Source organism: Melanerpes formicivorus, unplaced genomic scaffold (assembly GCF_026170545.1).
Source record: "Melanerpes formicivorus ecotype bairdi unplaced genomic scaffold, bMelFor1.0.p_v2 SCAF_105, whole genome shotgun sequence".
Classification (NCBI taxonomy): Eukaryota; Metazoa; Chordata; class Aves; order Piciformes; family Picidae; genus Melanerpes; species Melanerpes formicivorus.
In genome coordinates, this window is record NW_027142457.1 from 1477655 (window position 1) to 1492077 (window position 14423).

At 46.4% G+C, this 14423-nt stretch overlaps 1 protein-coding gene across 3 annotated transcripts; it reads right to left on the reverse strand.

Annotated features, from left to right (window-relative positions):
• Positions 1–587: 587 nt before the first annotated feature.
• LOC137455695 (DGAT1/2-independent enzyme synthesizing storage lipids-like) lies at positions 588–12074 on the reverse strand. 3 transcript variants are annotated; one of them, XM_068166728.1, is made up of 7 exons: positions 11997–12074; positions 6429–6759; positions 5129–5293; positions 3929–4122; positions 3541–3601; positions 3063–3202; positions 588–1763 (listed from the first exon to the last, which is right to left on the reverse strand). In XM_068166728.1, exons 2-7 carry the CDS (start codon positions 6754–6756, stop codon positions 1659–1661), a joined length of 993 nt encoding a protein of 330 aa, XP_068022829.1. In that variant the 5' UTR covers positions 6757–6759; positions 11997–12074; the 3' UTR covers positions 588–1658. The 3 variants fall into 3 exon arrangements, with proteins under 3 accessions (XP_068022829.1, XP_068022828.1, XP_068022830.1); XM_068166727.1 differs by lacking the exon at positions 11997–12074 and adding an exon at positions 7365–7444; XM_068166729.1 differs by lacking the exons at positions 588–1763; positions 3541–3601; positions 11997–12074 and adding exons at positions 3301–3372; positions 7365–7444 and having other exon boundaries at positions 3120–3202.
• Positions 12075–14423: the final 2349 nt, after the last annotated feature.

The following is a 14423-nucleotide window of genomic DNA, read 5'->3' on the forward strand; positions in this document are numbered from 1 at the left end:
AGTAGCTGACAGCCCTTTCTCCTGCTTCCTCTTCTCACTTGACTTAAGCCCAGGCTCTGCATTTTAGCTGATATTGTTGGAGCATGCTAGGTAAGACTTCATGGCTTGAATTGCTTGAATTCCTCTCCAGGCATTGCAGTCAGCATCCTGGTTTGCTTCAGTTTATCATCTCCTAAGCATGATGAGCCTGCTGGAAGCAAAATCTTAATGCCTGTTTACTTCTAATGAGGATGTTCAAAATAAACATTCCTGTGTCTGGGGACAGAGTTGAGCTTGCTTTCTTTGTTTGTTTTTCTTCCAGGACAGGATTCTTGTCTTTTTGCTCCAGAGAAATAAGTCACTTGTCTATCTTGCTTCTTTCTTCAGATGTTCAAGAAATGTTTGTAGAGAAGCAGCATGAGAAGACAAAGTATTTATTTTCATACCACACACACCCCACCCCCCCACCCCCAGGTTTAGGTTTCTAGTGGGAAACAAAAGATAGTATCTATTTCTTTTAAATGTTACCAAAAGGTTTAGGCTCTTGAGGGCAAAGATTATCTTGGCATTAAAGGTACAAGAAGGAAAAATGAGGCACAGAAGTTACCTTTCTTGGTGTTTGAAGTTAACAGACTTGATGCATTTAATGGCATATTGATATGTTACACACGGTTCTCCCTCTCCCACCAGTAACAACAGCTTGTAAAAACACATTCTGCTCTGTGGCAAGTTCTGCAGGCTCTGCTAGGAAGACAATGCTGCCTGTGTCCACCTTTCCTAACAGGCACTTAGGTTCAGTCCATACTGGGACAGCAGTGTTGCAGTACTGCATTTTCAGGCAAACCACCAGCGATGACAAGCCCCAGGGCTGCATTACAGAAGCAAGCTCTCCCCAGCCTCCTCCCAGAGATCAGGGTGAGCACAGCACATCCTACTGCAGGCACAGGGATTGCCAGCCTGGGGGCAGCCTCAGCCACTAAACCAGTGCTGATGGTGCAATAGTGCCTGGATGGACCAGCCTGCACTTGCAACTACTTCCTACATCTGTGTGCTTAGTGCTACACTTAAGCTTTTTTTGTTGGCTTTTTTTTCCCCTCTCATGGAAAGCCTTTTTTCTGCCAGGGCAAAGTCTTGGATGCAGCACTCCTGCTTTCCAGCATATCAAACCTCTAAGCTGATGAGTTCATAGCAGTCTAATATCTGCTTTCATGGGATTCTTTGCCACTAGAACAATGGCCTGAGCAGCAGATCCTTAGCTAAAGGGAGACAGTTTCTCTTCCGACACTGTCTTGCACGGGGGTGGGACAACACTAACCCTGAGATTCTGCTCAGAGACTGGACCATGGAGTACTCAAAACATAAACCCACAGATTTAAACCAAACTGAAGCTGTCAGCTGTGTGTACACACTTGTTTGGAGAACCAGGCAAGTCCTGGCTACATGATTTCTTTGGGGGAAATTTAGTTGCTGCATTGCTGCATCCATTTCCTTCATCAGTCTTTGTGTAACAGAATATCCTCAAAGACACAGGGAACCTTCAAGAGGTTGATTGCTTTCTTCTGTCACATCTGTAGAAACTTGTAAATGAAACTGGATGAACACCAATTAGTAGCCAGCAGTGCTGGCTGGACTTTGTTTTTTACTGTGTGCTGTAAAAGCAATGAAGTCACAGAAGCATTCTAATCACTTTTGTAATGCTTATCAAATCGCTCCAGTAAAGCCTTCCATGTGCTCCCTGGGATTGTTTGGTGCTTGTCTATGAGAGCCTGGACAGCAGCCTTGGTCTGAAAAGAGAGGAGAAAGTTGCCTTCACAGACCTGCTTATACAAGGAAGAACAGTATCATTTCTTCTCAGAGGTTCAAGAAGCATTGGGAAATTCACATGAGAGTTCTGTTTTCTATTGGCTAGTTGTCCTGAGTAATAAAAACCAGTGACTGCAGTTTGGATAGGCTCAAATAATTCAGACTTATCAAACCTGGACACTACTAAATCAAAGTAAACTCTAACATCTGCAGACACTAAGTTCATGTGATCTCCATCCCTGAAGGTTTTAATCACAAGTGCTGGATACAGCCTGACTACCCTAGTCTGGTCTCATAGCTGACCTTGCTAGGACCAGGGATTTGGAGCAGGGACCTCCATCTGTCCATCTCAGCATGAATTCTTCTGTAACTGGATCATATATAGCATGAACAGAAGAGAATTCATATCTGAATTCTCTTCATCTTTGCTCTGTGTGAGATTCAAATGCAAAATTGGGAAGAGCATGCTTAAAATATTCTGTATTCCTACTAGGGATAAGAATCACAGAATCAATAAGGTTGGAAGAGACCTCAGAGATCATCAAGTCCAACCTGGCACCCAACACCTCCTGACAACTAAACCAGGGCTTCAAGTGCCACATCCAGTCCCCTTTTGAACACCTCCAGGGACGGTGACTCCACCACCTCCCTGGGCAGCACATTCCAAGGGCCAATCTTTCTTTCTGGGAAGAATTTCTTCCTAACATCCAGCCTAAACCTCCCCTGGCACAGCTTGAGACTGTGTCTTCTTGTTCTGTTAGTGGTTGCCTGGGAGAGGAGACCAACCCCCACCTAGCTACAACCTCCCTTCAGGTAGTTGTAGACAGCAATAAGGTCTCCCCTGAACCTCCTCTTCTCCAGGCTAAACAACCCCAGTTCCCTCAGCCTCTCCTCACAGGGCTGTGCTCCAGACCTCTCCCCAGCCTCATTGCCCTTCTCTGGACACGTTCAAGTGTCTCAATGTCCTTCTTAAACTGAGGGGCCCAGAACTGGACACAGGACTCAAGGTGTAGCCTAACCAGTGCTGAGTACAGGGCACAATGACTTCCCTGCTCCTGCTGGCCACACTATTTCTGATGCAGGCCAGGATGCCATTGGCCTCCTTGGCCACCTGTGCACACTGCTGGCTCATGTTCAGTACCCCCTGTCTGGCTGCTCTCCAGCCACTCTGACTGTAAAAGTCTGTTTGGCTTTTTCTAACCATGCCACAACTAGTTTCAAGTGCACATATAACAAAGGGCAAAGTATGTAGCTCAATATTGTAAGGAGAGCTGACTTACCTTCTCCACCAGTTCCTCTGTAGTTACATTGGGATCATATGGGATTGGCTCCCCGATGTACGTGCGCAGCTTGACGGGGAGCCCCCCGTACGGAGGCATGAGGGGCAGCCGAGTGATTTCATACAGCTGCCTTAAAACCCCTGCAAAAGGTGAAGGGAGGAAGAAGTGAGATTATAGTCACAGGAAACACAATCCAAACTTGGTATCTGATTAGGATTCTTAGAAATGTATTCTTTACCTGACAGGCAGTAAGAAAGTACAGGACCACCAGATCGAAGCCCAACAGATTTAATAGATCACTGCAATTAGGCTGCAGTAAAGAAGCCAAATCACAAACCAGTTACACACATCCATATCCAAGATACCTCTGACCCACAGCAAGTAAGCAGAAGTCTGAAAAGCAAAATCTAAGAGTAAAGAGAGAGAAACCCTGAGAGAAAAGTGGGGGGAAATCTTTCAAATGCTTTAAAGTTCTTACTTCTTTCTTTAAACATCCTATATCCTTCCCGGACATTTTGAGTATACATTGGAATGATGGGCTAAGGAATCACAAAAAAAAACCAAAAAGGTGGAAATGTTATACCAGGTTTGAGTCCATCTTCCAGTTAATGCAGCTAAGAGAATCACTTGAATGCAGAGGCTGATGATCAGTCAGTTAAACTGCTGCCTATGGATTAATGTACTTGAGGGAAGCAGTGGGGAAAGTGTCGAGGGTTGGGGGAGACGGCTGAGGCAAGGAAAACAAATCTTTACTCCCTAACCTCTTCTGTCTGGAAGATTTTCCAAGAAACATTCCTAAGCTGCACTTTATGGTGATGCATGTCTGAAACAAGCACAAACTGGGACTGGTAACACAAAACACTCACCACTTTTGCTTCTAAAGCAACCCGAGCAAAGCCTTTTCGGTTCCCCCACATGAGCCGGTAGCTCTCATCACTGAACAGTGCTTCTCTAACTCCACCTGGTGAGATGGACACCAAGTAGCCATTCTTCAGTGCAACAAGGCACTCCTCCTTTGTACCTGGCATGACACCTGTCACTTCCAATAACAACTTAAGTCCTGCAATAAATAACAAATATATATCATAAGGATAGGTCACAAACACTGCTTGCATGCAGGAACAAGGTTACAGCTAAGGACACCTAATAGCTATATATTTAATTAAGGCACATTTATAGGAAGGAAGTAAAACATTGGCAAAAGGGCAAATACAGGACAGTGGTTTTGTCCAAACTTTATGAAGATGACCCAGCTTATCAGGAGCACCTCAATAAATAATGCTATTTTCCATGATTCTCCAGCACAAGCCCTGTGAGGAGAGGCTGAGGGAGCTGGGGTTGTTTAGCCTGCAGAAGAGGAGGCTCAGGAGAGACCTTACTGCTCTTTACAACTACCTGAAGGGAGGTCGTAGCCAGGTGGGGGTTGGTCTCTTCTCCCAGGCAATCAGCACCAGAACAAGAGGACACAGTCTCAGGGTGCACCAGGGGAAGTTTAGGCTTGAGGTGAGGAGAAAGCTCTTCACAGAGAGAGTGATTGGCCATTGGAATGTGCTGCCCAGGGAGGTGGTGGAGTCACCGTCCCTGGAGGTGTTCAAAAAAGGATTGGACATGGCACTTGTAAGCCATGGTTTAGTTAGTCATGAGGTGTTAGGTATTAGGTAATAGGTTGGACTTGATCTCTGAGGTGTTTTCCAATGTGGTTGATTCTATGATTCAAAACAACAGCCAGGCAAACTCTATAGAGTAGAGCAGAGTAGAGCAGAACAGAGTAGAGTAGAGCAGAGTAGAGTAGAACAGAGTAGAGTAGAACAGAACAGAGTAGAGCACAACAGAGTAGAGCAGAACAGAGCAGAACAGAACAGAGTAGAGCAGAACAGAACAGAGTAGAGCAGAACAGAACAGAGTAGAGCAGAATAGACCAGACCAGGTTGGAAAAGACCTTCAAGATCATCAAGTCCACTTCCATTTGAAACAGAACCTTCTCACTTGTCCCTTAAAAAGAAGTTTCTGTTGCAACATTCTGCTAAGCTTTATCCTTCTCCTCATAACAGCCAGTCTGTTCTTACCTGGTAAACGGAAGACAAAATGATCAGCTACTGACAGACAAAGTCTTTTCTTCCAGAGAAACAGCCTTGACAGGAAGTAAAGGTAGTCTATAGGAATGGCTCCATGGTAATACACCACAATTCCTGGTCCTTCTGGTAGGTTTTCCACACCATGCAGTTCATAACCTGTTTGGGATGAGAAGCAATACACTGACAGTCAAAGCTGCAATTCATCTGTCAATCAGAAAACTGCTGACTATCCTTTGTGAAGTGACTTTCAGAGAGTTGTGAAATCTTCTGCAGTAGCCTTTAAGAGAACTAAGTTTGGATGGAACTTTTGGTCAATAGCAGAGAGAAAGCCCTCCAAACACCACAGGTGGACTAATCTGTGGTCAGTTTGATCACTAAGTCAAACTTTCCCCAGTCTTCAGTGCAAGAATTAGAAATAAATCAGATTACTGCACTGGTATGGAAGCCCTTCATCAGCAGAGTGAGAGGCAAACAAGCAGCCAGGATGCTTTCCTGAAATATGGAAGTGTGAATTCTCATTCAGTGTCAGGCAGAATGAAAAGTTTGGCATGCTACATAATAAAATCTCTCTGGTCAAGATGTTCAAGTCCAAGCCAGAATCTGTAAGATAATCTCCCAAAGAGAGTTTCTCTCCACATGAGTTAAATGCATTCACTTCACAGTGGAAGGGAATTTCCTCACAGGCATGGACTTCTGTAAATCCCTCTCCTGGCTCTTACTGTGTTTGGTTTGGGGTTTAGGTTGAGCCTAATGTGTACAAAGGCTTTGGAAAGCCAGAGCTGCCAGCTAAGAACTCCACTTTGTCTACCTCATCTCCATCCCTGCTACAGCTCCTACTACGAGCTGCTGAGGGAGAAGGTTGGAGGGAGTAGGCAGAGTTCTAGGAAGAAGTGGAGGAAGTTTTGTGCAAGACAAAAACCTGGAAGAGAAAACAGCAACATAGATAACAACCTGTCCTTCATCCTTGGGGCAGCAAAGTCTTGCTGGCAGCCTTCAACTACATCTGTGAGAAATGCAGGAACCTAGCACATGGCTGAGGATATTCGTAGGGAACAGGGTGTTGAAAGAAACTAATCTGAAAAATCAGGTTGCTTTTAAATTCTGAAGTGTCTAATTATTTCTTTACCCATACAGCTCTTAGAGCTTTTGGGTTAGATGCCATGTCAAAGTACAATGAATGCCATTTCTTTGCATCCATTGGGAAGAAATTATTGTCTATAAAAAATTAAAACTTCAGTGTATTTACTATTTCTGGTCACTCAAAGCTTCAGACAGGCCATGTCATACTCACCATGCCATACCCTTGCATATATATCCCAAAAGCTTGCTATAGTTTTCCTTGCACTATCCCAAACGTCGCTCAGGGGATCTCCTTTTAGCTCCCCATTCCTCTGACAGAGTAAAAGCAAAACATTAGAAAGGTAAATGAAGAGGACAATTGTTAGAGGAACTATGAAAACCACTAATAGTGCAGTGATTGTCAGTGAGAGGATGACCAGATGAAAAAAGTATTTCTTCAAGTACTCCACAGCAGTCCATTCTTCCAGGACGTAGGCAAGGCAGCTCAGGTCGGTCATCAGGATCTGTCCTGAAGAGCAGGATTCTCTTCTGCCTATCATGTCCTGCATGGGAGACAAGAAAACAACACCAACAAAAGATGTAATTTCTCTCATCATGGAAGTTTCTCAATGTGGCAAAAAGGTTTTGTGTGGGTATACCTCATGCCTATTTTGGTATAGCACTGAGTGAAACATTTTGTCTCCACCATGCTAAGATAGCTGCTGGCAACTGCCATCCAGTGCTGCCTGAAAAGGGTGGGGAGATGACCTCTGTATCTATGGAACCATTTTATGTCTGTACCTATGGGTCATTTTTATCTCTGTACCTATAGGTCCTTTTTATCTCTGCACCTATGGGTCCTTTATAGACAGCCAGATGATAGAGGCTGAAAGGACAAGGGCTGGAGCCCAAGGAAGCCTCAGGATCTGTGCAACAGGGCTGATCAGATGATTCCTCTGCTCATGTATGGCTTACTTTTTAGAGCTTCAAAAAAGGGTAAGTGATAAGTATTTTCAGCAGTATTAGCCAAGGCTGCTACCAGAGGTCTGGGCTCTCTGAGTCCTCTGCAGAGAGTCAAGCCTGGGCTTCTGGTTGCTCTCAGTTTGGCAGTGAGGGGAACAAAGAGCAGAGTGAGAAGCTGAAGAGCCAGCAAGCAAAATTTCATCACCTGTGACTCCTTCCAGAGGCCTGTGGGTGCCTGGGACACCATTTGGTACTGCTGGTAGCTCTGGGAAAAGCAGCTCTTTGCCCCTCATCCACACAGCCATGCAACACAACCTTCTGTCAGATTTTCCAGCTGTGGCAAAGGCCAACTGGGCTGCATGGCCCTAGTGATCTGTTTGGCATGTGCAGCTCCCTTATTGGTCTGTTCTACAGCTGAGCCTGACTGCAGGTAGTGGTTTCCCTGGAATGCAAGGGCACTCCAGCATCACTGACTGACTTTAAAGATTCTTGAGCATTAGCCAGATTTAAACATTGCAACATGTTTACTAATCCATAACTGAATACAGCTTTTATTTGTCTGCATCAGGCTGGGACATGTTTGAGGAGTCAATTCTCCTCCTCCAACACCAGAACAAGTAGCTACAAGAAACAAATCCTAACTGCCAGTAAGTGCCAAGATCACGAAGTACAGCAAGCCCAGACCTCTCTGACTTTGCCTTCAGCTGTGAGCTCACATGAGCAAACCTGTTACACACTACCCACTCCACTTTTGTTTTCCTTCTCCGAAGCCCTCTGCAGAGGTGGGCTGGTGTAAAGCACAGCCCTGTCCAGAAATAGGGATAAGGAGCACAGCAGAAGCAAAAAGCAGCCATGGACAAGCACTTGGGCTCTAACATGCAGGAAGGAAAGCAAGCCCTAGGGCAAGCCCTGCCGATGAGTAGCTGTAACAGCTACACATTTGGTCTTGCACACTCCAGTCAAGTCTGTCCTTATCTCAAACCCTTTGAACTCCACACTGGGTACCAAAAAGGGATGTCCTGGTATCACCCCAGTAGGTAACAGAGCCCCACCCAGGCATTCACTCACCCCTTCTCTTCAGTGGGATAAGGAGAGAAATGGGAGGGTAGAAGTGCAAGAACTTGTGGGTTGAGATAGTTTAACCACCAGCCTGATCTCTGACAGGATCAGCTGGCTCCCTGCTGAGAGGATGACTGTGGAAATGCTGGCACAAGCATTCAGGAAGCCAGGCTGTGGAGGTTATGAGATAGTTTAACAGGCAGAGCACAAGCTGGACAGAGAGTAAACCAGGAGCTCAGAGGAGTCAGGCACTGTATTAAATGACACCCAGCATGACACAAACAAAAACCAATGTGATGAAGAACGTCACAATAATTAATACAGAGTTATTTATATCCTGATGATTGGTCCCTGACTGGTGCCAGATACAGGAAGACCTGGTAGCTGTCCCTGAAAAAAGCTTTTATTGATAGCATGGAAGAACTAGAAAGAATAGTCTGCAGGACTCAGAAATTAACATCTCTGGTTAGAAGGTGTTTAAGAAGGATCAAGCTGATGATGTGGTCTTGCTCTATAGTAAAGAAGTTATTAATTGCTTTAAGTTGCTGATAAGAGCAAGGACTGCAAATCCTCAGTGCCTACAAAGCACACTGTGCTGACAGAGCCAAGGAGAAGGCCTCATTAAGGGCTTCCCTTAGGCTACTGAATCAAAAACACTGAGCAGTACTTGGAGTGACTTGGTCAGCCTGCAAAATGGGGTGAAGGAAGTGAGTGGAGTATGCTTTGTCATGGAGGCTTCAGACCAGGAACACCAAATACTACAGCCAGCAGCAAAACTGGCTTAAAATTGCAGATAAAATGCCCATGCCCACAGCATATGTACTAATAATAAACCCTGTATTATATGGGGTTGAATTTGGCTGTCCTGGTCACTGACAGAAAGCTGGTGATCTAGAGATTGTGTAATCCACCAGCACTTTAAGATTACAAGTCCAGGTATCTTCTTGTACCTGATGTTCTTTATAAAACCACCTGAAATGCCCTCTGGCCTCCTGGTAGCCATTTTCGGTAACTCTTGAAAGAGTAGGGGAAAGCCAGAGGTCTGGAAGAGATCTCAGATGACACCAAAAGTTCCCAAACCCACTAAGTGCAGACTCAGCAGCCAGATAAATGGCTGAGGTGAGATCACTGAGAAGCTGCCATGTGAGGAAGGTAACTGATGCCACTCAGAACTTTGTGGGAAATACACCTTGCAGACAAATGCTCCTCCACTCTCTGAGGAAATCAGAGGTTTAACAGCTCATGCAGTTGCCACACATACATTTTTCACTAGGAGCTTGTCAGAGAGTCACTTTAAGTCACATGTGAGCTGCTGCTTGGAACTTGCCCTTCACTCTACATTCTCACCACCAGCCTGGTCTCTGACAGGATCAGCTGGCTCCCTGCTAAGAGGGTGACTGTGGAAATGCTGGCACAAGCAATCAGGAAGCCAGGCTGTGGGGGTTATGCAAGTATATTCCCAACACCACTTGGAATCATAGACTGGTAGGGGTTGGAAGGGACCTCTGGAGCTCATCAAGTCCAACCCCAACTAGACATTTTGATGAAAAAATAAAGCTCATTACTCATGAAATGAATGATGTCATCAACTGACATGACAAAAAAAAAGTATCCAGCAGTGGTGCAATCTCCACTGATCAATATGAACAATCTAACATCCCACTGAGTCCTCTTCCTCCTCCTCCTCCATCCCAAATATTATGCAACAGAAGTTTGCTGGCTGGAAGATCACCAGCAAGTTTAACCTCGTTTCCTCTGAGACTACAATATCAGTGAGTAACTTACTCATTTCTAGTTCTAACTTCAACTAAGACAGAGCTTTACAAATAAACTAAAGCACTTATATGTTCAAAAGCATTTTGTTTTAAAGCACCAAAATAGGTATTAATAGTAAAGATTTGACAGAGGAAATGTGGATGTAGTTGGGTACACATGGAATGAGTTCACTTTATACCATAATTCCAGTTGATTCCAAGCTAGAGTAAGGAAAGAATAAGGTGGGGAGATTCAGGCTAGATGTGAGGAGGAGGTTCTTCACCATGAGAGTGGTGAAACCCTGGAATGGGTTGTCCAGGGAGGTGGTTGGGGCCCTGTCCCTGGAGGTGATTAAGCCCAGGCTGGATGAGGCTCTGGGCAGCCTGATCTAGTGTAGGGTGTCCCTGCCCATGGCAGGGGGGTTGGAACTAGATGATCCTTGTGGTCCCTTCCAACCCTGAATGATACTATGATACTATGATACTATGATGTGAGTCCAAGGTGGTAAGTGCATCCCTCTGTACTGCCAGTACAATGTCCAAGGACTACAACAGCGCAGAACTTGCACTTTGGCCATGTTCTACTGCCTGTCTCTCACCAGTCTCTTGTTGAGACCACCAACACAATTTTGAAGCATCCCTTCTATCAACACCATGCAGGAAATTACCACATAACTGTTTGAGTGCAAGGCTATTCCTACAGACCTCCTTCATCATGCACTAGAAGACCAGGGGAGTTTAAACTGGATCTTAAGAAAAAATTCTTCACTGCAAGGATTGTCAAGCCCTGGAACAGGCTGCCCACAGAAGCAGTGGAGTCACCACCCCTGGAGGGATCTAAAAGCCATGTGGATGTGGTGTTGAGGGACATGGGTTTAGTGGTGACCTGGCAGTGCTGGGTTAACAGTTGGATTTGATGATTTTGAAGGCCTCTCCCAACCAAAATGCTGCTATGATTTGTACAAATGGCCTGTGTTTGTCTCATCTCATCTAGTGATGGATTGGAAGCAATACTGTTCTGAGTGTTGTCATTCTTCTTCTAGAGAGCCTCTGTGTTGACAACCAAGATGTTTGTTTGGGCTCCACCTATAAAGCACATCAAATTCCAGAGTAATAGCTCAATCTACAATGTAAAATTACAGCTGATGTCAGACAGAACTAACGTCTCCCCACTGAAACAGCAGCTACCCCTCCAACAAAAGCCTCCTGGGTCACCAGTCCCTCAATCCTGAGCTCTGGCTGAAGCATCATTTGTTCATAAGGATAATCTTATCGATGCTATAATCCCAGTGAATGGAAGCACAACAGCAAAGCTGTCACCACAGACCCATGGCATCAAGATTAAAACCTTGTAGCTGGCTTTGAACCATGACTAAAGGGTGGACAGTTGTGGTCTTGCTGCTCACCAGCTTGTTCTTGGCAGAAGGCCTTGTAGAGCATAGTGGGAAGGTGAGGGTCAAGTAGCTCAAGGACTATTCCACAGGGAATTTTTTGAGACCTGCCTTCTTGTGGCAGGCTCCTGCTTTCTCTTCTGTCAAACTCAACTGCTGGTTCACAGGTGGAGCAATCACTCAGTTACAACTCTGTATCTTGCCTTTCAATGCTGATGAAACTCCAAATTTCACACTTCCCAGGGTTTTGGTTGGGATTTTTTTGTAGCAATTCCACAGAAAATCACTCTCTTGCTGGTCTCACACTGTCACCACCCACTTTTTCCTGCCTCCATTAATCCACCACATGCCTTGTTTCGACAGCTTTCCCTACCTTCACGGATTATTACCATCTTGGAAAAGTCAGGAACGTTTTTAAACTCGGAGGGAGGGGCGGTTACCTCCGTGCCAGCTTCTAAGGGGCGCTAAGCAAGAGCCGTGGCTCCAGCACACGAGTACCTGCGCCCGCTGCGAGGCACCGAGCCCCGGCAGCCCTGCCCGCCGCCCCGGCTCCCCGCAGCCGCCCCCTGCCTCACCGCCGCCCGCTGTTCCCCCTCGCTCCCCACCCGCTCCGCGCCCCCGGGCTGCGCTCACCTGCCCAGGGCGGCCGTCCCCAGGACCCCGCGGATGGGGCCGGCCCCGGGATAAGCGCAGCAGCCGCCCCCGCGCCCGGGCCCGAGGAGGCGGAGCCGGGACGGGCAGCCCCGAGTGGGTTCCGCGCCCACATCTCCATTTGTAATTCTTCAATGGTGAAAAAGACAAAGAAAAAAATCCCGGGACGGGCACCGGTGTCCGCGGACAGGAGGAGCCGACAGGGGCAGGGGAGGCTCGGCACCTTCGGCGGCACCGAGCCGTCCCCTGGCTCCTGCCCCCTCCTCTGCCCCGCCGCGGGGGGACGCGGCTGAGCCGCCGCTCACACACCCAGGTCTCCCCCGTCGTGGCGGAGGCCGGGACGCCGCTGCCCGCTCGCCCGTGGGAGCATTGCCCACGAACAAGGCTGCGAAAAGGAGGTTCGGGCAGAGCAGCAGCGGACAAGGGCGCTGCCTGCTTCTGTGCTGGCTGCGGGGGGATGAGAGAGGCTGCGGCTCAGCCTGGAGGGGTGAAGCCGTCCCTCCCAGCCAGCTAGGAGGGGAGAGACGCTCGGGCAGTGGATGCTGCAGGGACGCGGCTGCGCTTAGCCCATACCCGGCACTAACCTACAGCAGTTGCTCTGTCACCAGACAGCAGAGCAGGGCATCAGGGAGAGGAGAGGAGTTGAAAATTGATTTAATGAAACAGACTAATTAATACTAATGCCAATATATAGAAAATGATACTCAGTCCAGTGAATGTATAGTGGCCACAACAGACAGGAATGAAGTCCTCATGAGCAGAATAAGGAGCAAGCCCCTCGCAAGGATGGGGAGGAGGAATGGAGAGAAGGAAGAGAGGGAGCCTCCATCCTCAGCAAACTTCTCCCTCTATCCTGAGCATGATATTTATGGCCTGAGATACACCTGTAGTCAGCTCTACTCAGCTGCCCTGGCTGAGTCCAAACTGTTAATGGCCTTCAGATCATGGCTAGCCCAATACAGAAAGGACAGCAGGACTTCCCATGTAGACTATCACTGCTCATAAGGCAGAAGTGACCTGCACTCTGCTTGGAAATAAGCCTCTCCAGGACATGCCTCCAGTCAGTTTCTGTGTGCATTGATTAAGGAAACTTCCAGAGAGCAGCGCTGACTTCTGAGAATGTGCAGTGGTTGTGCAGAGGAGAGAATCTCTGCAGAGAGCTCAGGAGGGATGGGCGTCACATGCACTTAAGGTATAATTAAACAGAAGACAGCTAGACCATGCTATTATGTCTAAATTAAGCAGAGGAAACCTGGAACATAACATCCTTGTGTTGTACTGTTGTTCATCCAAAGGCTAGTAGGACAGGGGTCATGTCCAGACTCATAAGACCAATAGGTACTGATTTTGAAGTTCAGAAAAGGATTACTCTGATCTGTTTAAGACAGGCAATGGAATTTCATTGATTTGATTTGATACAGAACAGGAATGATCTAAAGAAAGAGTCACCCAAAATTCAACATGCTCAGAGGACTAAGTGAGAATATTCCATAGCACTGTAAAGGGGATGTGCAAGGATTGGCCAGGTGAACTGATTCCCAAAGACAATTCCCCAAGACCCTGACTCCCTCCAGAGTTTTGAGAGATCTCACACAACTTTGCCACCTGCTCTTCAAAAGATGAAGAGGATAACAAGCAGTGCTCCAGTTTAAGCATCTCTTACATTCACATTCATCCCAGTTACAGCACTTGTGTGGCTCCCAGGAAATAAAATGCATGGCTGTGGTACATTTCTTCCCACCCATAAGTTGTGCTGTAGCTGGGGTTCAGGGGAAGAAGTCACCAACCTGCAAAGAAGCATCCACCAGTGATGCTTTTGTGACTCAAGTCATCCTTGTTCAAGAACAGTGAGGGAAGGCATTTGGGGAAAACTTGATTTTCCTTGCCCAGCATGAAGCAGCAAAATAACTGGAGAAGTGTTTTTGCTAGTAGAGAGATCAACACAATGCAGATACAAAGTCTTTGAGTGGTAAAAGTACCTTTAGATGACCAGTGTGGTTAGGAACAGGGTTGTACATAACACTTAGTGTCCACTAAAGAATATAGGTGTGTTGGCATGTGGTTTTGTTTCCTTGCATTTGCATGATGGTGTACTGGGGTATAAAGAATCTGGATTGAGATGAAAGAACTAAAACTGAAGCTGAAGAACAGAACTAGGAGGAAAAAACATTCATGATAATTCCTATCATTGGAATAAAGAGTACTGAGCAGCATCCTGTCATAAAAGAAAAGGAATTACATTGCTATCTCATTTCTTTCTGTAGAGTAATCTGGAAGAAATGTAGTATGAGGCTTTTTCAGAGTATTTTTAGGACTGTGGTATGAGCTCCCAGCAGCAGGCTTGCTTATGAAGGGAGCTTTCTAATGATGGATTAAACTGCCCTGAAGAATCCATGTCATTGCATGAAA

Coding starts and splice junctions, on each gene's coding strand:
- LOC137455695 (XM_068166727.1), bottom strand. CDS start 7,406: ATGGTGTCCCAGGCACCCACAGGCCTCTGGAAGGAGTCACAG. Junction 6,760..7,364: donor GCCTCTGGAAGGAGTCACAG/GTGATGAAATTT, acceptor TCTCCCATGCAG/GACATGATAGGCAGAAGAGA. Junction 4,123..5,128: donor TTTTGTCTTCCGTTTACCAG/GTAAGAACAGAC, acceptor TATTTATTGCAG/GACTTAAGTTGTTATTGGAA.